At 37.2% G+C, this 27,713-nt stretch overlaps 1 protein-coding gene and 1 long non-coding RNA gene across 12 annotated transcripts in view; one reads left to right on the top strand and one right to left on the bottom strand.

Annotated features, from left to right (window-relative positions):
- Positions 1–2,678: 2,678 nt before the first annotated feature.
- The window catches only part of LOC121730946 (PDZ and LIM domain protein 3), a 29,191-nt gene continuing 4,156 nt past the window's right edge, over positions 2,679–27,713 (bottom strand). For 3 of the 11 annotated variants that reach the window (XM_042120181.1, XM_042120180.1, XM_042120179.1), the window contains 11 exons: positions 20,623–20,771; positions 17,706–17,801; positions 16,981–17,061; positions 16,372–16,558; positions 8,564–8,710; positions 7,220–7,264; positions 6,115–6,203; positions 4,908–4,946; positions 4,336–4,468; positions 3,834–3,905; positions 2,679–3,134 (listed from right to left, as the gene is read on the bottom strand). In XM_042120181.1, the coding sequence (XP_041976115.1) occupies positions 3,048–3,134; positions 3,834–3,905; positions 4,336–4,468; positions 4,908–4,946; positions 6,115–6,203; positions 7,220–7,264; positions 8,564–8,710; positions 16,372–16,558; positions 16,981–17,061; positions 17,706–17,801; positions 20,623–20,771 (1,125 nt within the window). In that variant the 3' untranslated portion in view covers positions 2,679–3,047. The remainder of the gene's footprint in view (positions 3,135–3,833; positions 3,906–4,335; positions 4,469–4,907; positions 4,947–6,114; positions 6,204–7,219; positions 7,265–8,563; positions 8,711–16,371; positions 16,559–16,980; positions 17,062–17,705; positions 17,802–20,622; positions 20,772–27,713) is intronic. The other 8 variants (XM_042120188.1, XM_042120187.1, XM_042120190.1 and 5 more) reach the window with 6 other exon arrangements.
- Positions 3,188–7,104, top strand: LOC121730950. Its single transcript, XR_006036170.1, has 3 exons — positions 3,188–3,267; positions 5,543–5,546; positions 7,094–7,104. It is a non-coding gene; the product is annotated as an uncharacterized LOC121730950 (long non-coding RNA).

The raw sequence follows: 27,713 nt of genomic DNA, 5'->3' as shown, positions 1-27,713 counted from the left end.
TCAGTTGTCTATAATTTAAAAGTAGACACAAAGCTACGAGCTGCGCAAGCTTAACCGTTTCCGTGCGGATGTCACCGATAAGCATCATGGGTAGCTTTTCTGTATGGCCGAGAGGAGATAAAATGTTTACCTGTAAAACTATGATGAAATTACATTTTTCAGAGGTTTCCCCTCAATGAAAGTGGCTTTATTTGTCACGTATTTTAGGATATTGCATAAAAACTTACACTTCAGGAGTCCTAAACATTTTATAAATATATAACGCCAACACCAGCAAAATCTCACATCAACATAATTTATTCTTATAACTAACTAGCAGCCGCCCCTGCTTCGCACGGGTATGAAACAAACATTTCTAAAGTTATAATAATAATAATAATATACATTTATTCGACATCAAATTCACAATACACTGCAGTACACAAGCACACATACAGCAATAAAGACGAAACAAAAAAAAAGCATACTAGGCCTTACCACATATAACAGAAAAAAACATAGTTGAAAAGTAAACAAATACTTAGTTGAATTTTAAATTTTTGCGGTGCATATTCCACAGTAAAATAATTTTTGTGGCACGACGCGACTACGTGCTTCGGTATAGGGCAGTGCAGCGCGAAAAGTTGTCGAAAAGGACTCCACTCAGGTAAATGATCATGGTACAGGATACTGTACCACTATCCCTGGTATTATGTGGATCCTCGTAATTGTCAGGCGTTAGACAGACATACAACACACATCATAATAATAAATGTCATAAAAGTTTCAAAAAATTAATATTATAATATATATAAGTAATAAACTATTATATAAGTTGGTAGTGTTATTAACCCGGCGAGAGTGTGGTAAGATGGTAGTCTTAGTGTCTACCCACTAAAAAATTGTGGGTGCTCCGCTTTCACTCCACTGTCGAATAAAAGAGTTTTCAATGCGAACTACCCTGCCAAAATGAACCTTTATTCAAATGGATGTATTTGGATAATCCACGAATAATAAAAACTAAGGAAACGTAACTCCTATACTTCAACCGTTTTGAATTTGGTTCCTTTTCGCACACTAAAATATGACAATAGTTATGAAACACTAACGCTCAAATTTACGAAAAAAGAAGCTTACAATAGTTATTGTCACTTGTATAATTACACAAAATTATGCATGTATGCGGGTCTCTTTTTGCATAAAGTATGCTTGTATTCTGGTTTCTTTTTGTAGCTCGCGGAACAATTTTTTTGACGCAGTTACTCTTTCTTAGTTTTTATTATTCGTAGAATACATCATTTCCTTTTTTGATTTGATTTGTTGGATTCAGATATTTCATTAAAAACTATCACTTAAACAACGTTTATTTGTTTATAAAATGATATAAAAAGTAGATACATTTTTTGGCGTTATACATGACTAGCATGTAATATCCCGTTCTACAATAAAACGAAAATAAATTGATCAATATAGCCAAAGGTTTACAACACCTGATAAAAATAAATTACTTACCTTCCATTTCTGTTTGTACACGTAAATAATCACTTTTAAATACTTGAAATAAATTATAATTCCGTTCACGTTCGCTTTTGGGTCGCTACTTAAAGAAAAACAATTGGAAACAGTGATAAATTACAATCCCTGGCGGGTGGAGATATCAAAGTTCCTGGCGGTAGGCGCCTCAGAGGAGATACGAAATATTTGTTCGCAGCCAGGCACGTGAAATTGCCAAAAATGACACCTCACTGAATCGGTACTACATTCTGGGTAAACGTTGCAAGAAAGTTTATCTAGGTAAGTATTGTATTAGTAAATTTAATAATTGCTACTATAAAATTAAATATTCGTAGAATTACTACGAAGGCGTAGAGGCTCTACGAGCTGTGACGTAGAGGCTCTACGAGATACGGCGTAGAGGCTCTACGAGCTACTACGTAGACTAGCTACATCACACTCTACGTAAAGTAGAATGATTTATGATTTTATGAATTAATATTACTTTTTAAGAGCTCACCTGACTCTAAAAATCAAACATCGTCCTTCTCTCTTCACACTCACGCCCGTCTTTCATATGCCAGGTGAAAAAGGACGGCGCGGAATCATCGCCGAGTTAGTTTTACTTGAATAAAAGACGAACTATAATGATTATGAAAAAAGTGTTTTGAGCAAATTTAGGTTTTATCAATACCTTTTTAGATATTAAAAAATATTAAAGAAAAGACAGCAAACTTCGAAGATCCAAGCAAAAATGTGTCTAAAACAAGGTTTTTTGTAAAAAAGAAACTATCGAGCATTTTTTGAGTAATCGTGTTTTCGTCTTGAGCATTTAATCTTTATGAACTGAAGTTACTTGTGTCAAAAAATCAGTTTTCTAGACCTTACAGATTTTGAGATCTAGGTTAAAGTATGTAGTCAAGTTAGGGTCATATGGGCTCTTAAAGTTCTTAAGCATATTTTTTATAGATATAGGATATAAGACAACTTTGAAATGCTTTGAATGTTAATTGTCAGACTATTATTTATTTAAATAGATTTACCGCCGCACTCAGAGGCATTTAATTACGATTAACCATCAATTTAATGAAGAGTTTGACAGATAATGTATGAGACTTATGTCAAAATTTTGAATTAATTACATTTAAGTAATTAATGTTCCACTCTGAGTGCGGCAGTTAGGTTTATAAATAAAACAAACGAACTGTTAAAAATAAATATTTTATTTAAATAATTTTCGAAATGATCGACCGGAGCTCGGGTCGCAGTGACTAGACATTACACTCAACATATTCATAAATATTTAAACAAAAATCTCTGTACATTGTCAACAACAAATAATCACTTAGAGTTCGCTACTTATATACTAATACTCGAGTATTAGATCACCGAAACACCGCAGGAGCTATACAAGTGCATCCTATGTTAGTCTTTATCGATAGGGACCGCCCGAGTGGCCGCTGTCCGCTTATTGTATCAGTCGATATTTTTTTTAATCGAGAAGTATCGGCAGAAGTCATCGCTTGTGACGTCAAAGCGTGTGGCGTCACGATGACGTGACGTGTGACGTCCCGTTAGAACTCCGTCTCGCCGAGCACGTGGTACATGAGCCGCTTGAACGAGTTCGACTGCTGAATGTGCTCCTCCTGTAAGGAATTCACCTGCAACAATTACGTAAAAGATACTGTTGGTTGTTGCTTTCAAAGGTTTATAACGCGGGCTTCAAGCCAGAAGGACGTAAAAAGAAACGTTTTTTTAAGAAGAAAATAGATCTCTACAACTGAAAATTTGCACGTGCCTATGTAAGTACCTCATTAAATCCTGAAATAATCTTTTGTATTTTTATTCCAAAACTCCGAATATTGCACTAACACCTATTTTCTTCTTTAATAAAAAAATACATTTTTTATACGCCCTTCCCGCTTGAATATATTACATAAAATATATAATATATACTTTTGTAGATTAATCCATCCTTTTTTACTATGATTTTAAACGTTTCTCGGCGATTAATGGGTCAGGTTTGGAAGCAGTTTAAAGTGGCGAATATTCTGAGATATACACTTTTTTAAACTGCATCTAGTTTCCATGTTTCAACTAAAAGTGAGGTTAAAATTATTATTAGTCTTGTACGAAAAAATCAAAATACATACATATAGTATAAGGGCAAGGTTGTCATTTAATGTAAAATGTAAGATTTTCACTTATAACGGAATTTAGAACACTGCGGTATCAAAGTCTCTATTAAAATTTTAGAGCGTTGTTGTGAAAATGTAATGTCTGAAAAAAATATGGCTCTTTTCACCCTACGGTTAGAGAATTCGCGCATGCGTTTTAGAATGATAAGTAAAACCGCTTACGAAGGTAGTCTGTTTTGGTTTCTGTTGTTGTTGAACTTCCGGTTTCTTTGGTCGTGGAGTCGGCGCCTGCTTCTGAAAAAAATAAATGTACATACATTTTAGATGTCTATTGTTTTTATTGAAATTTAGTACCTAAATTACTAAATCAGTCTTGCTAGATTGCCTAATATAGGTTTTAAGCATTACAGGTTTTAAAACAGGAATTAATACATGGAAACATTAAGAAATTTTGCTAAACTGACTACTTATTTATTTATAAAAAAATTGCTAATTATTTTAGTTTGGAGCAAGGTCTAATTTAGCTACGCTACATATTAATAGAGTTGCCACAACATAAAATATTTCAACATAAATTATAATTTTTCCGGGATGAAAAATAATACTGGACAATTAAGGCAAATACTGTGATCGAAGGTTTTATATAGTTAAGATAGCGAATTTGTTAACAAAACCTCACACAATCAACCTACCAACTACAAAAACAATTATTTTAATCCCTCACCTTAGTAGTGGGCGCGGTGAAGACCTTGGTCTGTACCGGCGTACCCTCCTGCACTACGTCTCCGAGATTGTCTTCCTGCAGCGCGCGGTACGTCTCCGACTTGGCCGGGTCGTACACTAGCGTCGGCTTGTGTCTGTTGTGTAGTGGCAGCAACGGTAGCGGCAACGGCAACGGTAGCGGCAACGGCAGCGACGGCAGCAGCGGCAACGGCACGGGCAGTGGGGGCGGGGCGGGAGTTAGTTTTTAGTCAGTTAGCGGGCGCAAATAATAGTAGAGAACAGTCCCCGCATCCCCGGGTGTATTAGTAATGTTGAATTTAGTGTTTGTTTTTAAGGAAGGTGAGGTCAATAAAAATACTAACATTAATCGTGTAGAATAAGTCCTAGCTACGTTTCTTACGCTAAATAAATATTAAATAGAATCTAGTAGAGTACAGCTTAATCTAATGAAGTGACGACGAGTGAAACGAAGTTTACTCCTCGGTTATAGAGACGAGAAAGTGAAATAAACATAAATAAGCATTAATGCGACAAGATGGCGTCGAGTTGAGCGACGTTTAATAGAACACTTGCCTCCTGACCACGTTCGGTCGCCCGTAATAGCCGTTAGAGCTAGTTGGGCAGAAAACGGTACATTTAAGTCAATTTTCTAAAATAGGTGCACTACCAAGTAAATCTCATCTATATATTTTAATCTAGTGCCAATTTACACTGCTAAATTTAGACCGAATCCTTCGCGGTCCACCTACTGTTCATGAAATTAATGTTGTGTTCTTGTTGACTTTATTATCGACATTTATATATATACGTGGGAGAGCCATGCTTCGGCACGAATGGGCCGGCTCGACCGGATAAATACCACGTTCTCACAGAAAACCGGCGTGAAACAGCGCTTGCGCTGTGTTTCGCCGAGTGAGTGAGTTTACCGGAGGCCCAATCCCCTTACCCCTACCCTATTCCCTTCCCTACCCTCAACTATTCCCTTCCCTTCCCTACCCTCCCCTATTACCCTATTCCCTCTTAAAATCCGGCAACGCACTTACAGCTCTTCTGATGCTGCGAGTGTCCATGGGCGACGGAAGTTGCTTTCCATCAGGTGACCCGTTTGCTCGTTTGCCCCCTTATTTCATAAAAAAAAAAAATATATATTATTCATATTATGTAGTCTTAAAAATTTGCATCTTTTCATCCCAATGTCACGAACATAGACTAGTATTGTGTAACGGTATTATGAAATATTTGTTATTATCTAGAGTTATTACTGCGCGTCGTATAATTAGGAATATTTAGAATGTCAGGTATTTTCGCTTGGCAATCGGCCATGCTCTTGAAAGTCAGTTTTAAAATCAGCTCTAGCAACCTTCAACTGTTTACAGTCATGGGTTCATAAACAAAATAGCTATATCAATAATTAATTACTATTAATCATTTATGATTCAATGCTGTGTCATCAAAAGAAGAGCTAATATGGCCTTAGATAATAATTGACTAAGTATATGTTCCGTTAAATTTAGCAAAATCGTTTGTACAATTGGTTTTTAATTTTCCTAATAAAATGAAATACATAAAATTTTTTGTATGTTTTGTGTACATATTCTATTCGCTAATAGCGTAATTGACTACTGAGTGTGGTTTCATTTTGAATACAAACCAGTCTACTCTACGCATCACTAATGACCAATAATTGGCCTATGACACTACTATATTATAATTAATCCTATCTATTTATCAAATCTTAAGATATTCCATTAATAATTTTCCATTGTCAAATGATACTTACGGAAGAGGAGAAGTCTGTTGCCTTATTGAGTTGGCAATGTTCTGTTCGGAGTATAGGTTGATCGGCGAGTTAAATTGCTTGTGGACCACCTGCAAGTGTCACAATATTGTCAGTTCCACGTCGAATTGCTGGACGAGGCCTGATGACTTTATAAAAAACGATTTATGAAACTTTACTTTGATAGAGAAATAATGGAAAAAATTGAAAACCCTGAAAATATTTGCACCCGTCACAAAGGTTTTATGTTCAAATTATCAAGAGACCTCAAAATAGTCTGAAAATGTATATACGTAGCATGGTATGAAAATGATACGATCAAACTATAGATGATAGCATAATGATTTCTTAGGTTTACGCGAGTATCACTCATTATATTACAAGCTTACCACGGCCGCTGTAAAGTAGCCGAAACGTCGGGATTAATAAAAGTGCTCCGCGACAAAATCCGTAAGTGTTTGAACCTTGTAATATAATATAGATGATAGCATTTACACGACGACGAAGATCTGATGAAGCGACGAATATGGTGGTAATTTCTCGAGCACTATACAACGATAATGACATGAAATATACAACAATGAAACCGGCTGACGATACACTGATTACTTGTGTTTATATCCTCTTTGATTACTTGAGCAAACAGAAGTGAAGGAGAATGTAAATATTTTTTTTTTCTAACATCGGCCCAAGGCAAACTCTTCATTATAAAAGATATAAGATATTGTTTTTGGTAGAGATTCTGGCTCTACATCTGTAACATAGACTAATAGCTATTTGAATATGTATTTAATAATCTGTAGACTAATAATATAATATGGGCTTATTTACCGGGTCCTACCCTTGAATGGTTTGAAACCAACCCCAGTGATTTGTATCCGAACTCACAACATCACTGGCTACAGTTTCGGAGGCCAAGCCTTAGAACATGACTTTAGACAAGCTAATGTAGTTACCCGCAAATTAAGGCCACTGACTACAGTTTCTTGAATCGCAATTTAGGAGTTTGAGAAACTTTTTTAGTATGAAACTCTTTAGCATATCAGTGCATCGTCAGTCAGTACAAGCATTACGATGTTGGACATGCCGGAAGCTCACGCGTCATAACCTTATTAGGGTCTTCGCCGACTCGCTGCAACACCGACTCGGCCACCTGACGTCACAAACTAGATATTACTTGTGCTGTGTCTACACTCTACTGCAGTGTTCGTGTGACAGTTAAGATGTTTGGTGGAAATCTACTTGTGGGTACTATCCCAGAAATTGATTCATAGGCAGATGGCGGAGCGTTATTTAGATGGGTTATGTCAAGCCAGTCGATAGATCATGGCTAACATTGACATGTTAAAACGCGACCTAATAATGTAGGTTCACCGTCTGCCTATGAATCTATTTCCCTGGTAGTACAATTATATGTAATTTAAAGTGTCCAATTAATTTAACAATGTGTTCATTATGTATTGTTTAAATTGTAGGAATTCGAGAATTTTGTTCTCAAAATTACGATGTTTGTGATGAATTAAAACTCCTCATAAACATTGATAAGAATGCTTTCCTTTTATGGAAAATATCTGAAATATTCAGGCATCTTGCTTTCCTTACAAAGAGGTTTATTGTCACATTGTTTAGTGTTAGTTGATAACGTGCATACAAGGTGTTATGTGCATTGTCAGTGTACATCTACATACAGTAAAATATTACAACAATTTGTGTTTTATGTACATATTTTTAAAGGTTCACTTTGTTACATACATAAGTACCTATTTACAGAAAAAAGAGAGTAGTTTGCGGAACTATATTTTTTTTATATTTCTGTATTTAAACAAAAAAAAATAAAGTTTTTTTGCTATAATATCTTTAAAGCTGATCGCACATTTGTCAGCGTCGTACTCGCCGTACACGTAGAACGCACCGCATACATGAAATGCAGCGAGTACGGTGCGGGCGAATGTGCGAGGTTTCACATCATTTTATAAAACAGTTTCTAAAATGCGGCGCGTTCGGCGTGTGCGTGCTGATAAATGTGGGAACACCTTAAATAAACAACTTATCGGAATCATATTGTGATTATTAAGTACCTATTCAATTGTAAAATTTGAGTTTTTGAATTGCGATTCGCGATCGTAAGATCGGCGATGTCATGTGTCATCAGTCATAGGGCCGCGCTACATCGGAATGGCAGCGGCGAGGCAAGCATTTTCAGCGTCATATCATTTCAAACTTTTTCTTCATTATTGTAATACATAGTGCAGCAGTGGTATCGCTTGAGAAGTCACGGACACGGGCGGCCGCCGGCGGCCGCGACTTCTCAAGCTATACTATATTGTATTACAATAATAAAGATAAAGTTTAAAATCATATGACACTGAAAGTGCTCGCCTCGCCGCTGCCATTCCGGTGTGTCGCAGCCCTTACTATGTCTACTAGTTTTTGTCTCCCGGCGTAACCGTACCTTTTGCCTCATCAGCGTGTCCCTGTAGTCGTGGTGCGGTGGTGCGCGCATGGCGGGGTTGGGGTGGTGGCGCAGGTAGCTCTCTGTGGGTCCGGGCTCGCGGCGGACCTTCGCGCCGGGCAGCACCAGGGGTGTTGTACGGTACGGCTGGAATGGTGCGGTTAGTAAATAAATATGATTGATAACTCATCCATACTATACTAATATTATAATAAGGGCATAAGGGACTCGCCACTCAACCTTTTGACATCTTATTTGAGGAACAGGACTCAAAGGGTTGATGTCAATAGTAAAAGGTCCACTCCAAAATAGAATAGTAATAAATTGTGCTCTTTCTTAAAAATAGTAAATTGGTTTAATGTAAATACAAATACAAATATTTATTAGCCAAAATATTTTAACATAATATAATGCGATAATGGATCCCCACACTAGGCAATGCCTGTCCTGTGGGGACGAAACGAAGTTACAATAATTAGGTACATAATTTTAAATAACTGATACTTCTAAATTCTAGTAAAACAAAATGTATAAAGTTGACTTTGCCCAATGTTAGGCAAAACCAAACCAATTTGCTATGAAATGATGAGATAATGAATCTTGTTGACACTACTGAGTTTTTTAGGAGTACTTAACACTACTATGTAAACTGCAGTGGGGTCCTCATATTGCCAAACTAGCCGATAAGCTTAGTTACGCAGCATATGCAGTCAGAAAAATTAGAGAAATTTGTGATGAAGACACGGCAAAAATAGTTTATTATAGTTATTTTCATAGTAGAATGTCTTACGGCATTCTATTAAGGGGAAGGTCTGCTGATATTAACACAATATTTATGCTACAGAATCGAGCTATACGATCTATTTATAAAATGTCATCCTTTTAATCTCTCAGAGAAAAGTTTAAAGAAATAAGAATTCTGACCGTAATCTCTCAATACATGTTGTGTGTTAACGTGAGAAAAAATGAAAATAATTTAAAAACTAAAAGTGAAGTAAAATTAAAAAAAAATCACTGCAGGAACACTAGGAATAAGCACAAATTAGATATACCAATAACCAGGCTTAGCAAAGTGAGCAAATCTTTCAAAGGTCAATCAATGCACAACAATGTATACGTCTAAATAAAAAAATCCCAGAAAACGTCCAAATCTTTCAACTAATAAATTTAAAGTTGTTAAAGAACGTTTGTGTGCTAGGGCTTATTATAAGGTTACTGATTTTCTCGATGACAGCACACCTTGGGAAAAATAAGCTGACTGACTGTAAGCTGCTTCTTTATAAATATAACACATTTTTACATGTTTTTTGTAAATTAGTTTAAGTTACTTTAGTAATTTTACAACTTTTTAGTACAATATGGCCCCGTGCGAGTTTCTTACGCCAGTTCTTCTCGCCGGGTTAGTTCCCGAACCGGTGGTAGGCCTCATGTAGGCGTTCTAAAAGTGTTAACTTTGTTAACCTATTTAGCAATAAATATTTTGATTTTGAAATAAAAGTAAAAGTGAGAGTTGAGTCTTGGGAAAGGATATAGGATACTTTTTATCACGGAAGAATGTACGGTTCCCGCGCGATAAACGAATCTTGGCGTAACGGAGTTGCGGGCGTCGTCTAGTTCCTCTATGATTGGTGATGATCGACGTCAATTTTCACTCTCTCGACAGTTGTACAATCATGGTGGCAATCATAATGCCCAAGGTACTTAGGGCAGTACGGTTACACGGTCAGTCTAGCATCAGTTCAGTCCATCAGTCTGACGCCAAAATGATGACCGGAAAGTACATAATAAAAAAAAAACAGTCCGTCAATCAAACGGTTACACAATCATTCTTCCGTCAGTCTGGACCAGACTGATGGACTGAACTGATGCCAATGCCGTGTAACCTATGTCTAAGTTTTAATTACAGTGTGAATTAAACACCAAGATCTAGCCGCAGCCGTGATCGCGTGCTCTATATATAGTCGAGGTTGTGCGATATGAGTGCTGACATCGTTCTGTTATATTTCTGATAATATTCCGTTCCAACTGGGTCAGGATCAGTTTGGAATGTAAAATTGCATGTACACTTGAAGACAGATTCAGTATAGTGGTGGAGTGCACAACTTTCGACTCTATCTGTTAATACTTTCGACTCTAGCTGTAAATAACATGAAACTTTCGACTCTATTAAATAAAATAAAAATAAAATAAAAAATAAAAAAGCCTTTTAAAAAACTCGTCGACTTCGACTTTGACTCTATTATTAATTGATAATTAACAATAAGTTAAAAAGAGATTATACAAATATGTCAGCTACGGTATATGTATTAAGTCAAATGAGTCAAAATGTGTATTAGCCTGTTACCTTTTCATGTTTAAAACCGTTAAACCGATTTGGATGGGTATATTATAATATGTACTGGTATAGTATACTGGTTTGGTATATTTAGTACGAGTATGATTTGAGTAACGAGAAAGTAGAGTGTATCTTGGATAAACCTTCGTGGTTTAAGGAGAGTAAAATATCCTCAGTTATACATTATATACAGTGTGATAGTCTAAATACCGTTATCCTTGAAACCATCTAATGAGCCCGTCAAAATGAACAACTTTTTCTATCAGAACAATGCTGAGAACTCAAAAAAAAAAATGCCGTCTTCATAACCATACGGATGCTCGGATCGGCAATTTGTATGGGTATGAAGACGGATTTTTTTGAGTTCCCAGCATTGTTCTAATAGAAAAAGTTGTTCATTTTCACGGGCTCATTTAATGGTTTCAAGGATAACGGTGTTTACACTAACATCTTGTATGTATGTTTTATGAAAATAAATGCCCCATATACGAAGTAACAGTACGGGTGACATCTAGTGCACAATAAATATCACAATGAACAAACGACAAAACATTTGTTTGGAAACATGAACAGTCGCAAACAGTTCTAGTTTACGACTTTAACTGCCGCACTAAGGGACGAACATTAATTAATTAATTGTTATTAAATTAAGATTTTGACATAAGCCCCATAATTATTAATAATACGTGAGACAAAAACTTTGTAATCCTTTTTACGAAAAATGGGGAACTGTAGGTGCATGAAATTTCGCACAGTTATAGTTTATATGGTGAAGGAGTGCATCGAGCTAATATTATTTTAAAATGATGCTTTTATCATATAAATTTGTAGCAAATAAAACGATACACACACTACGACACTACTACTAGGAAAAATGACAGATTTTTGAGTGACAAGCCTATACATACGAATTATACTCTTTTATTTATGGTTGAAGTCTGTTGACAAGAAGTTGACAAATTGAAAATGGATTATTGTTTTTTTTTTTAATTTTAAGATACTATTAGACAATGTTTAAACGGCCAGTCTGAGATCAGCTGAGTCCCAGAGACAAGATTAAAAAAATATATATATGATAAAGTCAATATTTTTTTACAAAATATAGTAGTCCTAATATCGTTGAAACTAAGGGCGAATTTCGACCATTGGACGACCATTGGCTGTCAAACTCTTAATTAAATTCAAGTTTAATCATCATTAAACTTGAATTTAATTAAGTTCAGAAAAGGGACCCACCGATCTTTCAGATATTGCACCTGCACAGCACAGGGATTGCACCTTACACACACATAAAATTGACAAAATATATGATGTTAAGACATTACTCTATGTCATCGTAAAATAGTTTTCCAGAATTTTGTGTTGATTAATTACGGAAGATTAGCTTTTATAATATAACTAGCGACCCGCCCCGGCGCCGCACTGGTATAAAATATATAGCCACTGTAAAAATGATTAAAATCGATAGCCTATGATCCTTCACGTGGTCTACTTCTTATCTGTGCCAAATAACATAAAAATTGCTCCAGTAGTTCGCGAGATAAGCCCTTTCAAATAATTTCCCCCGTTTTTTCCACATTCTCCTATTAGCCTCAGCGTGATAAAATATAGCTTATAGCCTTCCTCAATGAATGGGCTATCTAACACTGAAATAATTTTTCAAATCGGATCAGTAGTTCCTGAGATTAGCGCGTTCAAGTTAGCCCTTTCAAATAATTTTCCCCGTTTTTTCCTGGGACATGAGGGAAAGAAAGCGACTTTGTTTTATAATATGTATAGAATAGACAACTTCGTTTTTAGACATTAAAAGCAGCATCAGCATATTTTTTAATTTTTCAATTTCTACTGTCTCTTATTATGCCCATCACCAAGACAATGTTACATCTAAAATAACATGTGTTAATGGAAAACAGACGATTTTCACGCATCGCTCGTTATTAATTCTTATTTTTAGCGCTGGCGCGTCGATGTAATAGGATCTTTTCGTATTTCGTAAAGAGCCAGACTATCAGCGATACATCGCATGTTACTGCCAAAAATATTCGGGTAATAGGCATTACGGAGGCAATAGGCAAGGATAGTGCGAGCCAATGGGCGAACAACAAAATCTCAATGTTTATTTTCGTCCACTCGGTGTTTACAAAGTCCGAGCTTTGGCTACTGACGCAATTCTTCAGCTCTAGATTACAGAAAATTTCCAATTCATAATCTGTTTGAAATCTCAGCATTCCTAGCCGCAACTATTTGCGAATGTTACGATATTGCTGACTGAAGGTCAGAAGTTATATTAATGTTGACTTCTTGTCCATGCCTTACTTCAAATAGCTCAAAATAAACCACATTTGCTTCACTGAAATATTTCAGGCATGGTAAATTTTATGATACCAACATAACGATACTCTCTACTTATGAGAGAAGAATGGATGTCGAGTTTGCGTATTCTATGAAAAACTTTGAAAATGAGATTAAAATAAGGAAAATGTGAAATAACGTTGTCTGCGAAAACTAGATAAAGTATTTATTACTATTATTCACGTTAATGTAGGTAGTTACTTCATCTAAAACATTTCTACGATCCACATTTATTTAGAGTGCAAGTTATTTGCACATAAAATGCCAAAATATTGGCAACAAGATTACATTAACTGTATCGTACATTAGATATAATTTCTCTATTCTATTTCATACTCTACAGTTAATATTCTGGATTGTAAGCTATTAGGATATGAGAGTTTTAATATAAAACTGTATGATTCGTACCGTTAAGATAGAATAAAAACTTAAACGCATATCTTTCCTTAAACGCCTATTTTTCCTAAGGTAGTTTATGCTTGCCGTCATTATTTTACACAATCGACATCGATGACATCGATCATGAGCAAATTAAGACGAACATCTTTACACGTGCATGAGATGTATTTGCCATCATGGACCCATGTGTCCACATGGCTATCAGACTAAGAGTAATGATTAATGATAACGCCAATGTTCAGGATAACTCGTAGCAGCTATAAAATTTTATGTATCCGATACTTGAATTTCACGAGATTTTTACGTCACAATCGCACACTCGATTCTAATCGAACATTCGAGAATCACTGAACTCACGATACATCACATTCGGCTAGTATATCCAAGAAAACGCACCCAGTTGGTGACCTGCTCCTCATCAGGATGCTTCGGATCCTGGTAACCGTTGGGGAAGAAGTTGGGATTGAGCGCCATGGTGCACTGTCACTATAGTTACTAGCGTGTCGTAGAGCGAGCGGTCGCGGACTGACTCCAGTCGCTATACCCGACAAATTTCAATGCATTCTATTTTGGAAATATGACGGGAAATCGGACGTAGGCGAAAACCTCCAACAGCCTCGTGGGCACGCGCATACTATTGTGATGTAGCTATTGTTTTTATGTATTGGAATTTAATTGTGATTGCCAAACAGTGAGTATAATTAATTTGGATGTTTAAAGGTAGGGCTTGTCTAGCTTAAAATGACGCGCCCCTTCCACGCATACCAAATTTTTTATTTATATCAACTAGTGAAGTGGTGGAGGGCGTCATTTCAAATTAGACAAGCTCTAATAAATATTTAAAGAAAAATTTTTAGGTACAACGACCAAAATAATAAATAATAATTTAAAATGTACTTCGCTTGGCTCATCTTGGCGGGGGCACTCCCGTGCCCCCAGATACGACTTTCGCTACTGCTACGAGTATGAAACAATCCCAAGAATATTTATTGTCAATTTGCTAAGGCTGATGACCTAAGAAGATGTATTCAGTATTACAAACATGAAATCTCACACTCCGTAGCGTCCATTAATAGATCATTCAATACAGAATTAATTGCCAATAGCCAATACATCCTTAATTACTGTCAACGCCATCGCCAAATTCTTACACAGTCCACATGCTAGACATTCGTCGAACGATCCAGAACACATCTATAATCTCCGGAGCCACATTATCAATTACTTGCTGTATCTAATTAATATTATCAAAAGTAGTTCTGGAAGAGCGCCAGATTAAAAGCGCGAGTTAAAAAATGGTCTATATTTAAATATTTTGTTAGCGGCTTCCCAATATTGACGGTACGCGTAGACGCTCTAAATCATTGCTAAGCTGTTCTCGATTTAAGTTATGTTTAAGTGGTACATATTTGAGTTATTCATCGATTTTCACAATATTATCTCAAATATCAATGGAATTTATTATAGGTAACATTTCATTTTAAAATAATAAATTAAGTGTTTGCCAAATTCAGTTTATGATTTTCTGATTCAGCAGTGTTATGATTCAACCAAGTTTTAAGGTTTAAATACTGAATTTACTGAATAATGAGGCAGCAATAAATATTGTGTGAAATCGTTATAAACATGTTTACTGTTTTGGCACGGATACCTGTGCGATAAGAGGGCAAGGAGCAATTTATGAAAATTTGGCAATCATATGACAATCGGTAGCATAAATCATGTGGAAGATAAACATTCATAGGTAGGGCAATCATTATGCCGTCAACATAAGCATGTTTCGTATCACCGCTGCTACTTTCATAGTGTTCACTTTTTTTTCCTTTGGTAAGTATACATACACATCCTGATGTATTTATACCAAAGAGTTCACTTTGTTTTGTTACATTCCATTAATTAACGAACTGGCTGTAGCGCACTTTTACATTGTATCTTAGACTAACTGTGCCTCTGCAACTTGGACCATGATAGACAATTAAAGGCGGAAACCACTATCGGGGTAATGCTCAGTTTAGAATGCTGCGCGATTGCAATTAAGGTGCAGTGCTGTAACTGTCCATCGTGGTTCAACGTGTGGGTTGTGGCTATCGTATAAGCACAGTATAAAAAAGTATAACATCTTTAAGTAACTACACCATGCTCGGTTTGAATGTGTGCGTGCGCGCCGAGTGCACGAAGTCTCGGCCACGAACCACGTTACGCTTTCGCTTTATCTCTGCTTACCCGAGGTGTGAATTGAAGACGTGAGTTGAAGAACACGATAGCTAACATTTTGTAACATACGGAAATTAACTCATTTTTTCCCCTCATATTTTTAACATACTTTGTACCTTATCTACTTCATCACCTGGCTAATATATCTATAACACATAAAATGCACACTTTTTATTTCAAATCATTTTTCCGGCCCTAAAGCCTCCATTTATGAAAAAAAAACGGCAATTTTTGGAAGGATGTTCCTTATGGTGCGTTGCGAAAGAGGGCTAGACGGCAAAATTTGCAACGACACGACACAAAAATGTTGGTAAGTAATATATTACAAGTAGAGCAAAAATGCTATAGTTGTAAGTTGGTGTTTTTTTATAACTTCGTTGCATCCGGGTGGGTTTGATGATGATGATGATGATGATGTCGGATGGGTTTGACTTAACCCGACCAAATAACTTTTAAGTCCTCCATTTGCCTATGAATCAACTTCTCTGATAGTACTTTGTACACTCACCTGGCTATTGATAGACTCATCAACAGTGTCGTCCGTCCGCACGGAGGAGGGGGACAGCAGGAAGCTCCTGTACTCTCCCTCCTGTTGCATGGGGAACTGGTAGTCGGACTGAGTGCTCTGCAGCCGCGGCGTGCTGCGGGGAAGTGAGTCCGGACCCTTTAGCACCGCCGGGTTTGGACTGGGTTGCCTGGTGAGGGAAAAAAGATTGAATATTGTGTGTGAATTTAATTTTGAATATTAATAATTTAATAATTATTATTTAATTTATAAACTGTTTTCCTTTCTACCTAGTATAACAGCTCTTCAGTTTTCAGAAGTGCTTAAGTTGTAAGGTAGTTTATAATATCATTTAATGTAACATGGAGGATAAGTCTAAAGTCTGGAGTCTCGACTGATAAAAGTGAGGTATTGATGGTCGAAAATGATGGCTAACGAATTGAGAAAAACACATAATGGAAACAAACTCATTACACATAATATGTATTTATTTTGATGCTTAAGAATTTATATTGTTTAAAATTTATCTGTTTTGTATTTGGGTATATGATAGTGATCATAATATGCCCAAAATAGCAAATTTTTCTACACCTAATAGATATGTATGATTACCTGTACGGTGGCGGATATGATGTCGGGACAGGTGACCGCGGGGCGATGGGCGTCCCTCGGGGCAACTCATCGTCGGCATCCCTAAACATGGTCGACTGTGAGTGTGACGAACATTCTTGAATATTATGTATCAAATGCTCAACTAATGAGTTTAATAACAAAGGAGAATATATGACACCAAAAAGATATAGGTTGAAAAAATTTACATTTTATTGTTCAGGAAAATTTTGATGCATTTAATTTAAGTAAGTAGTAAATCGAAAATGACAAAGCTGTGTTAATGAATGCATGAAAAAAAGCTTCAATGAAAAATGCTGTTATAGTTAAAAAGCAATTCAGAATCACTAGGTTTTATCATAAATTTTAATATGTTAAAGTTTTAGTTCAAGGTTTTAGGCTGCATCGTCTCCATGCAATCCTTTATATATTGGCAAGGGGCCTTTATATAGGACAACTATTTAGGGGCATCTATCGCACACAATATTAACGTACTTATCGCAATATCCAATTGTTATTGTCAGATGGGGTAAGTTTGCATGTAGGGAAAGAGAACCGGCTCAGTTACTTGTTCCTCTTACGCCAAAAATAAATAAAGCACGGACCTCTTTCCCCATATAAGTAGGTTTTTCTTACCCGATCTGGCCTTATACGCATCAGCTGACGCGTTACTCATGCGACAGTGAGTCACGGATAACACCTATATACGACACCTAGGTGGGTCTTACTCGGCGAGCTCGTGATAGAAGGTGGGAGTGGGCACTCGGCCCACAAAACTGCCGGGCGAGCTGGGCAGCGTGTACAGGTGAGGACTAGATCCGCCCCTGCATTGGTCGATTGGGATTATAAAGCCTCGTGTACACCAGACAACAATGTTGGATTGTTATGTCTCGCGCCAGTGTTGCTTAGTGATCAAGAGGCTTAACAGTTGTCATCATTATTCATTCAAGTGACAATTTTAAAATTGATTAAAAATTTAAAACATGAAATTACTTAAGTTATACTTAATACCGTAATACTTAGATGCTAAACAAAGTCGTTGATTTATGCTCTATAAAATGCAATCCGTTATTTAATACCATCTAATCAAAATATTTTTTAACACGGATGTAGCAAGTCCAGAACATAAAATACAGTGATTATTTTTTTCACCAGTACAATAAATATACGACCTCTGTGGCTCAGTGGTGAGCGCGTTGGTAACTCAAGCCGGGGGTCGCGGGTTCGAGTCCCGCCGACGGAACAAAAAGTTTTCAAAGTTCCTGGGTCATGGATGTGTATTAAATATGTGTATCATATAATAAAAATCTTAAATATATGTATAGTATAAAAGTATTAAATATATTTCCGTTGTCTGGTACCTGTAACACAAGTCCTTCAGGTACTTACCACAGGGCCAGACTGACGTGGTGTGAAGCGTCCATAGATATTATTATAAATTTTACCACGTCATTGGTATCGACAATAGAGTATATTTCACAAATATTTTTTTTGTCATTTCAATTAATTTATCCTTTATCCAATCTAATACCGCTTGGGCGCACTAATTACAAGGCGACAACGGGTGCGGTTTGAGGTAGGGGGCGGCGGGGTGAGGTAAGCGATCGGCCGGGGGGCGGCGCACGAGTTGCCTCAAATGCGTAATTTTTTAGTAGTTTAGCGGATAAGTCCGGGGCTTGATATTTTTGTTTTTTTGTTTCAAAGGGGTAGTAACAAAAATCTCTAGTATTTTTTATTTTTGACAACTATTATGTATTTATTGTACTGGTGATAAAATAATCCTGTATACTATACGGATTCTCCAGAAAAATCAAATGCGTCTACAATGCTTGCGTTCCGCCGCGGCCGTGTCAATTCATATCGTAACATACTATTGGTCGTATCTTCTGAGACTCTACGAAACAGTGAGTAGGAATTTAAAAAAGAGAAAGAGAGTATATTTATTCGTCCCGATCTCGATGACCCTAAATAAACTTAAAACTCGTATCCGTTTCGAGTGCCAGAGGAAATTAAATATGCCACGGTAATTTACCTAAATACTCGTAATGTTGAAAGCAGTTTTAGCAGCCATGAGTTGTGTATTTACAGTAAATCATTCGTAACTGGAGCATGAACGTCGAATTAGTCCAAGGATTTGTGATCAGCGATCAGCAGGTATTCGCAATCTGACGAATATCAATTTATAAGCCGTATCAAACTATCTTTATAAGCCCACACTATGACAGCTTGTTATGGACGATCAACGATGTTAAGTATGTGTGTACTTAAGGTACAATTCCGTGCATCGCGACAGTCGTAGGCCGCGCGCGTCTGTCAAAGTTTTTTGTAAAAATTACGTATTGAGTTATGAATGCAGTTATGTTCTTTAGATCATTTAGAACAAGACGGCATTCATAATTAAATAAAAAAGTTTTTGTGGGTTAATACACAAATGCTTAACAACGACCATTTATGATAAGAAGCAAATTGGTACAAGTGATAAAACTGAATCAAAACAAGATGATAACTTGCGGTTGGTAAGTCATGTAACGTGAGTTACAGCACTTATGCATTAACATGTCTATAACGGGCATTATCTTATGTACTATTAAAAAAGTTGATTCAAAGGCAGATGGCGGACCTACGAAAATTGGTCGCGTTTTGTCATACCAGCGAACAGATCACGAATTACACTGAATTGAAATAATCCGACCAAATGACGTCGGTCTGTACTCAACTGCCTATGAATTTCTTTGACGGTACATTCTTCCTTCTACCTGGTGTTGGGTAGTCAACAATGATATATTGAGGTTTAATATTGTTGTGGATAGTCTATTTTACCCATCTTCCTTTTACCGCGAATAAACTATACAATTAGTAACAAAATAAAGTGATAATACTTAAGGGCGTTTATTTTTCCCTTATAAAGAGTTTACTGTGAAAGCAGCATCGCTGAAAGACTTACTTTTGACTTTTATCATTTATGTTTCTATGAGAAACGCCCAACGTCATGAATTTGTCTATGGATTATGCAAGTCAATATTTCAGCGCTGCTGCCTGTTACTTAACAGTGAACTTTATATAACGGACACATACCCTAATCTAACACCCTACCCTACAATATTTTTACTTTGATTTGTTACACTCACTGCCGCGCTCAGAAAGTTTAATTATGATATGATATTAAGTGTACTGTCACTTCTTGGTGGAAATTCATCTTATTCCACTTTATTTTAGTAAATTTATTACAAAATTGTTAAATACATGACCGGTTTCGAAAAAATAGTAGTACACCTGATGATGATTTTTTTCGAAACCGGTCGTGTATTTAACAATATTGTAATAAATAACTTAATTATGATGAACGTTCAATTTAATTAAGAGTTTGATAGATAATTAGTTTGACAGATTATATTGAGGGCCTGTTTCACCACTTCCGGATAAAGTGCCGGATATGCTATCCACAACTTTTTGACAGATTCTCCATACTCGATCTGTCAAGTTAAGTGGTAGATAGCCTATCCGGCACTTATTAGGAAGTGGTGCAACAGGCCCTTAAGTAATTAATGTTCGACTCTGAGTACGGCAATCAGTATAGTTGCTGGTCACCTTACCCTTTCTGCTTTAACGCGTATAATGTATATCATAGTAAGCTCTGAACGTTACCTCTGGACCACCAGTTTGATTTGTTTGGGCGCGTTCCGGAACAGGTTCTGCGCGTCCTCGTGTCGCAGGTCGCGCGCGTCGTAGTCGTCGATCTTGGCTATGATGTCGCCGCGCAGCAGGCTCTGACCCGCCGGCGCGCCTGGAGTCACCTGGAAGTTATATTATTTATTTATTATACAGAATTCATAAAACAATAAATATTACAGTAACACCAGCTGACCAGAAAAACGTTATTTTGCCTTATAAATTATTTCTAGTATCAATATAAAAGGTAGATAAAAACGTATTCTCAGGCCTAACGAATGTACATACGAAACTTCATTAAAATCGGTTGAGCCGTTTTGGAGGAGTTCGCGCACAAACACTATGACACGAGAATATTCTACGTTGTAAGTTATAGAATAAAGGCGATCATTTAAAGTTCGTAGCACATGCTACGAAACCTTATCCGCGTAGCACCCTGCGTAGCCGCGTAGACCCTCTACGGGTTTACCGTGTAATTACAAAATGTGACATTTTTATGAATCACGTCCTATTTATCGAAGGTATTTTTTAATTTGCGGATTAATGTATTAAACCATTTTTAACTTGGCTCTAAATGACATTGGATTGAGCGCCAAATTTCTATCTCATATTGTTTCTGTCAGTTAGCCCCGATGCAATGCATGAATGCAACACGGCCGACCTGTCATGCCCATTCATATTTGGAACTCATCACTTATGATTCGAAGTAAAGGCTCGGGGGTAATCAATCGTGTCGACCTTGCCTCAAGCCGGGGGCAGGACGGGCCGCTATGCACCGCGTTGGCCGGGGGCCAGGCTAATTGCGGCCGCGGCGTCGCCGTGCCAGCGCCGACATTTTTATTGAAAACAACCGTCAAACCCTATGGAGGTCGGCATATCTGATCTGCGCAAATCCACCGCTTCCTCAGTCAATGGCGAGGACGCGCGTGGGTTCCGCAGCCATCGCGTCATGACTCAACATGACATGACAGTCGCTGACGTCACCCGTCAATCAGCTGATCGGAAAGCAGGTGTGCCTTTCAACACGTTCATTATCGCGTCATCGAGCCGATAATTAGCTTACAATTGTACCGACAAATGACGTCATGGGCGCAAATAGTGCGGTCGAATTTGGAAACCATGGAGATGGAAAGTACCTAAGCTATAAATATCTTGTACGTTTAATTTCAGAATTTTAAAAGGGTCTTCTTATCATAGAGCGTCCGTGTCCTAATAGGTAGACAAATGTCTACCTATTAGCACTCATAGAGGGTGCATGTTCGATCCCGGGTGGAGGCGTGTACCAATGAGACATTTTCTGATCTCAAGAACATAATACGGACGCTCGTACGGTGAAGGAAAACATCGTGAGGAAACCCGCACATAGTTGGTCCCAAACGTATTGACTAGTTCTTTCCTCTGGACTAGACTATGTTGCGAGAATGCCGTATGTGACTCGTCAAACAAACTGACATTTAAATCTTGTCCCAGGTACTACAGTATTCGACGAGTGGTTACTTCGCTCTGTATAAATTATTCACAACGGATGCAAATGCCTAGTTTCTTATCATGAGGAGCATAAAAACTCTTACCGCCGTACTCAGAGACATTTAATTACGATTTACCTTCGATTTAATGAAGAGTTTGACAGATAATGTATGAGGCTTATGTAAAAATTTTTAATTAATTACATTTAACTAATTAATTTTCCACTCTGAGTGCGGCAGTTACATGATGAAAAACATTAGTCGTATTAAAATAAAAAGCAACAGTTTTCTATATCAAAATACTGCGATAAATTATACATAAATGACTCATTATTATTCTGGTATTTACAGTAAAAACAAAAACCTCTCTCATGTTTTAGGACGTCAAATAGAAAGCATCGCTAGCCAGATTGATGAAGCCAAGTGGCCAATTACAAATGCGATCAAAATAAAATACTTTGAGTTCATTGAACAGCGTTAGCAATAATTTAAGAATGTCGCGAATTTAATACGCAAGTTGTTAGCTACGAAAATATACACAGAATTTATTTATAACAATCATATTATACTATTTCAAAGTTTGTTCGAAAAGAAATAACAGTTGGCGAAATGTTCAACATTTCGCACATTCTGTACATTGACTCTTGAGTATATTAGAGCTGTTGCAGTCTAAAAAAGGCGATTGTCTCAAGACGCCATTTGATCGTATTCTACCAGAACTTTCAGGCTATGTAAGATAAACTTACTTGTATTAAAAATGTTTGCGACAGATTTTAAGGTACACAAAACTGAACGCCAAATGTTTTCACTACTAAACATGTTGAGAGCAGACGCTTGCTAATACTATGTAGTCATGGGCGTAGCCATACTGGGGCAAGCTGGGGCGCTTGCCCCATCCTGGCTCTGACCTATAAGGTGCGTATAAATTAAACATTTTTTTTTCTTATACTAACAACAATCATAATATCCGTAAGAAAGTTCCACAAAAAAATTAGTCGACATGAAAAAAGTGCGATCAAAACAAAAAGCGCGGGGGATAGTTTGACTGCTCAGCTGCCCCACCCTGTGCCCAAGGCTGGCTACGCCCATGTATGTAGTAGAAAGAGCTCCATGTGATATGTTGATACATCATTGGTTTGACAACTATGAGCTGCCATTGATGAAGAGAATTTACTTTCTCTCTAAACCTATATCTTTTCTTGAAATTGGCACACGTTGTCTCATTAGTCATTACAGAAACTACAAAGTAATTTCCATCACCATAGTTCTTGGATATATTCCTCAAACCGAGCAAGAACACTCAACTTTCCATTAGTCGTTACAACATAAACCGATATTCCATTACTCATGGGTATAATCTTATCTTTATGTTTTTAAACCGAAAGGTTGTAAATTATGAACTAATTTTATGTAGCCTTGGACCATTTTACATTTGCCATTAAGGACTTTGATTGCGCCGAATTTCCTCGGCCATATTGCCCGTGAGTCACTGGAGCTAATAAAAGACGCAGTATGTTCCGCTTTTCGGTCTAGAAACGTATATTGCGTAACTAGTACTTACGTTTGTACTAGGTATGTACTATCAGAGAAGTTGATTCATAGGCAGATGGCGGAACTACGTAAATTGGTCGCGTTGTGTCAAACCCAGCCGACAAGATCACGATTAACATGGAATTGACTTAGTCCGACCGAATGACGTAGGTCCGTAACTGCCTATGAAGCAATTTCTTCGATGAAAGAAAGTACTCCGTGCCATAAAATCCATTGACCTATCGATGTTTGTCTATTTCACTAACAGTTAAGATTATTGTTGTGTTAGAATATTGATGTAGTAACTACTCAATTGTTTTTAGGGTTCCGTACCCAAAGGGTAAAAACGGGACCCTATTACTAAGACTTCGTTGTCTGTCCGTCTATCTGTCCGTCTGCCTGTCTCCAGGCTGTATCTCAAGAACCACTATAGCTAGACTTCTGAAATTTTCACAGATTGTGTATATCTGTTGCCGCTATAATAACAAAATACTGAAAACAAAATAAAATTAATATTTAAGGGGGGCTATCATACAACAAACGTGATTTTTGCGGCCTTTTTCGCTCTATATCAATAATGGCACTTGAATTTTTCACACATTCTTTTGTTATATGTGTAGTGTGTACTTTAATATTTAATAATAATATTAAAATAAAATAAAAATTTAAGGGGGGGCTCCCATACAAAAACTATTCTCTAATTCTCTAATATAAGCTCTAGAACCCTTGCAGGATTTGAACCTGTGATGGATCCTTTGATTTATCATGGTCGTGAGAGTGACACTGTTTTTCCAGTAATGCAATGCATACAAAAAACGACATACATAATATGCTCTGTGTACATATGCACATATCATAATGTAGTTCTATCACGTACGCGACGTTCTGTACTCATTGCATAGTAAAAGTAAAGTTACGTGCATACTGTATGCTGGTAACAGAGAATTCAAATTGACAGCTTACTATAAGCTGTTAATTTCTTCACAAATCTGTGCTCAACTAGACATCTAATTTAGTTCAGAGACTTAAGCCCGTCACAGACTTAGCTATAATATATATTAATATATTTATAGCTCGGTATATTAATATATATTTTCTATACTAATTTCGCGTGACCACACACTCAGCTATAATATATATTTCTGTGGCATGTGGATTTAGTATAGAAAATATGTCTAGCTATAAATATATTAATACTAGCTGTCCCGGTGACCTTCGTGTCACTTAAAAACCTTCCCTGGAATTCTACGAATATTTTAAGACTAAAATTAGCCCAATCCGTTCAGCCGTTCTCGAGTTTTGCGCTTAGTAACACATTCAGCGACTCATTTTTATATTATAGATATATTATAGCTTAAGTCTGTGACGGGCTATATGCACGAAGAAGACTTAAGACATTTAATATGTCATGCAAATGAATAGATTGGATTGAATTAAATTGAAAGAGGTAACAAACAGACACACATACTAACAATATCAGTATAGATGTTGGTACATATTGTGCCCTGCTGTACTAGACATCATCGGACCGGCTTTCGTTATAAATAAACACGAACTTACTGCTGCTGACTCACGTAACGTCATGTAAATGTTACGAGACAGCCGATCGAATACCGGTTTCGGTGACTGTGGCCGGTTTCATTGAAACCAGGCCAGCTACGCAGGAGTAATTTTATAGTGCCCAAGTGTGTGCGCAGTACACAAGAGCACTCTCTATTCCTTTACTCTCATAGCCCAGTGGGACGGAAGACCGACACGACCGGCGAGAGATCAGGCGCAGGACCGACTTTTTACATGCCCATCCGATGCATGGATCATCTTACTTGTCAGACAATCAGGTGATCAGCCTGCATTGTCCTAACAAAACTTGGTCGTGGGTTCGATTCCCGCATTGGAAACATGTTAGTTTCCAATGCGGGAATCGAACCCACGACCTCCGAGTCAAGCGCCGCAACTCTATACCACTAGACCACGGAGCTTAACAAACATTGTTAAATTAAACTTTTTAATCGGGACTTAACGCGACTTATTTAAGTAGTAATGCTACTACGAGTACATACTTTTACTCTAAATTTTTCTAAATTTTTGTACTTTTTAATTTCAATGGCTTCACGTATTACTCTCGTGTGGTAATTACGATCCGTAGAGAGGATTTTAGGGTCGTGTAGCTCCATCCAGTGATTAGTCCCCATATCGAGCAGATATTCTGCTACCGCGGATTTATTTGTCTGGCGATTTTTCACTGCGGCTATGTGCTCTTTCACTCTTTCGCCAATAGTCCGTTTCGTTTGGCCAATGTACGAACTACCACATCTACAATCTATTTTATAAACCCCAGGAGTTTGAAAAGGTAAGGAATCCTTTGGTGACCGAAGTACTTGTGATATTTTACGTAACGGAGTATACACAGTCTTAATGGAGTATTTCCTCAGCTCTGTTCCAATTTTGTCCGTTACGCCTTTGACGTATGGTAAAAATGCTGCTTGACGGTTCACCTCTGGATACCTCGTTTTCTCCTTCTGTCTTCTCAATCCCCTCGACACCTTATACCCGTTACGTCTAAGTACCTCCTGAACATGTGTTAGCTCCTTGGGCAAATGTTCAGGGTCACAAAGGTTATGAGCTCTGTTTGTTAATGATGATATAACAGATTGAAGATGCCGAGGATGATGATGAGAAGATGCGTGTAGATATGTCAGTGTGTGTAGGTTTTCTGTACACAGTGTGGGATAATGTACCATCCTCCTTCACTTTGATCTCTGACTGTGTATACTCCGTTACGTAAAATATCACAAGTACTTCGGTCACCAAAGGATTCCTTACCTTTCCAAACTCCTGGGGTTTATAAAATAGATTGTAGCTGTGGTAGTTCGTACATTGGCCAAACGAAACGGACTATTGGCGAAAGAGTGAAAGAGCACATAGCCGCAGTGAAAAATCGCCAGACAAATAAATCCGCGGTAGCAGAATATCTGCTCGATATGGGGACTAATCACTGGATGGAGCTACACGACCCTAAAATCCTCTCTACGGATCGTAATTACCACACGAGAGTAATACGTGAAGCCATTGAAATTAAAAAGTACAAACATTTCAATCATGAGGACGGATTTAAATTGTCGCCCGCCTGGAATCCAGTGATAAATAAGTGCAAACCGCGTGTGTCACCTGTGTCTATAAGTGTAAACCCGGATACAGTTAGTGTTTTGTGTCGCAGTGAACCTACTGACTTTCAGTGTATTGGAACACAAATATTGGACAACTCGAGGGTAGTCGTAGAACCGACCGCCCGGTGCAAACGAAGACGTCGCGCTCCTGCAGTCCCCTCGTAACCACGGCCGTTGCAACATGGCCGAAACGTCGAGAAAAAGTATGTACTCGTAGTAGCATTACTACTTAAATAAGTCGCGTTAAGTCCCGATTAAAAAGTTTAATTATAATGCAACGCGAAAGTTTAAAACATTGTTAAAGTAAATATTATATAAACATAGGTTTACATAAGGTTATGTATATCCCTTACTAGATGACGCCCGCAACTCCGTTGCGCCTAAATTCGTATATACCGCGGGAACCGTACATTTTTCCGGGATAAAAAGTATTTTATGACCTTTCCCGGGACTCAAAGTATCTCCATACCAAATTTTTCAAAATCGATTCAGCGGCTTGGGCATGAAGAGGTAACAGATAGAAAGACAGACATACTTTCGCATTTATAATATTATTATAGTATAGTATATAGTATATAATTATATTATATTATATAGTATGGATTAGTATGGATAACGTAGGAATTAGGAATGTAAGCCTATGGTCCTATACAGGGTGTAACAAAACTAAGTGATTATATTTTAGGATTTGTATGTGTCCTTACTCCCTTATAATATAGAGCTTACAGTGAAAGTAGTGTTGTAATAGTTGTAATATATATTTTTTGTGATCACTTAGTTTTTTCACCCTGTATTAAATACTATACAAAGTGTAATGAAACTAAGTGATAATACTTTAGGCCTTAGGGTTTTTATATAAATTAATTAATTATTATACTAATTATGATCTAAGTTTAATGTTCTT

The sequence above is a fragment of the Aricia agestis genome, chromosome 10 (genome assembly GCF_905147365.1).
Source record: "Aricia agestis chromosome 10, ilAriAges1.1, whole genome shotgun sequence".
NCBI classification, from domain to species: domain Eukaryota; kingdom Metazoa; phylum Arthropoda; class Insecta; order Lepidoptera; family Lycaenidae; genus Aricia; species Aricia agestis.
Note: the sequence above shows the minus strand (reverse complement) of the source record. Positions and strands in the feature narration are given on the sequence as shown.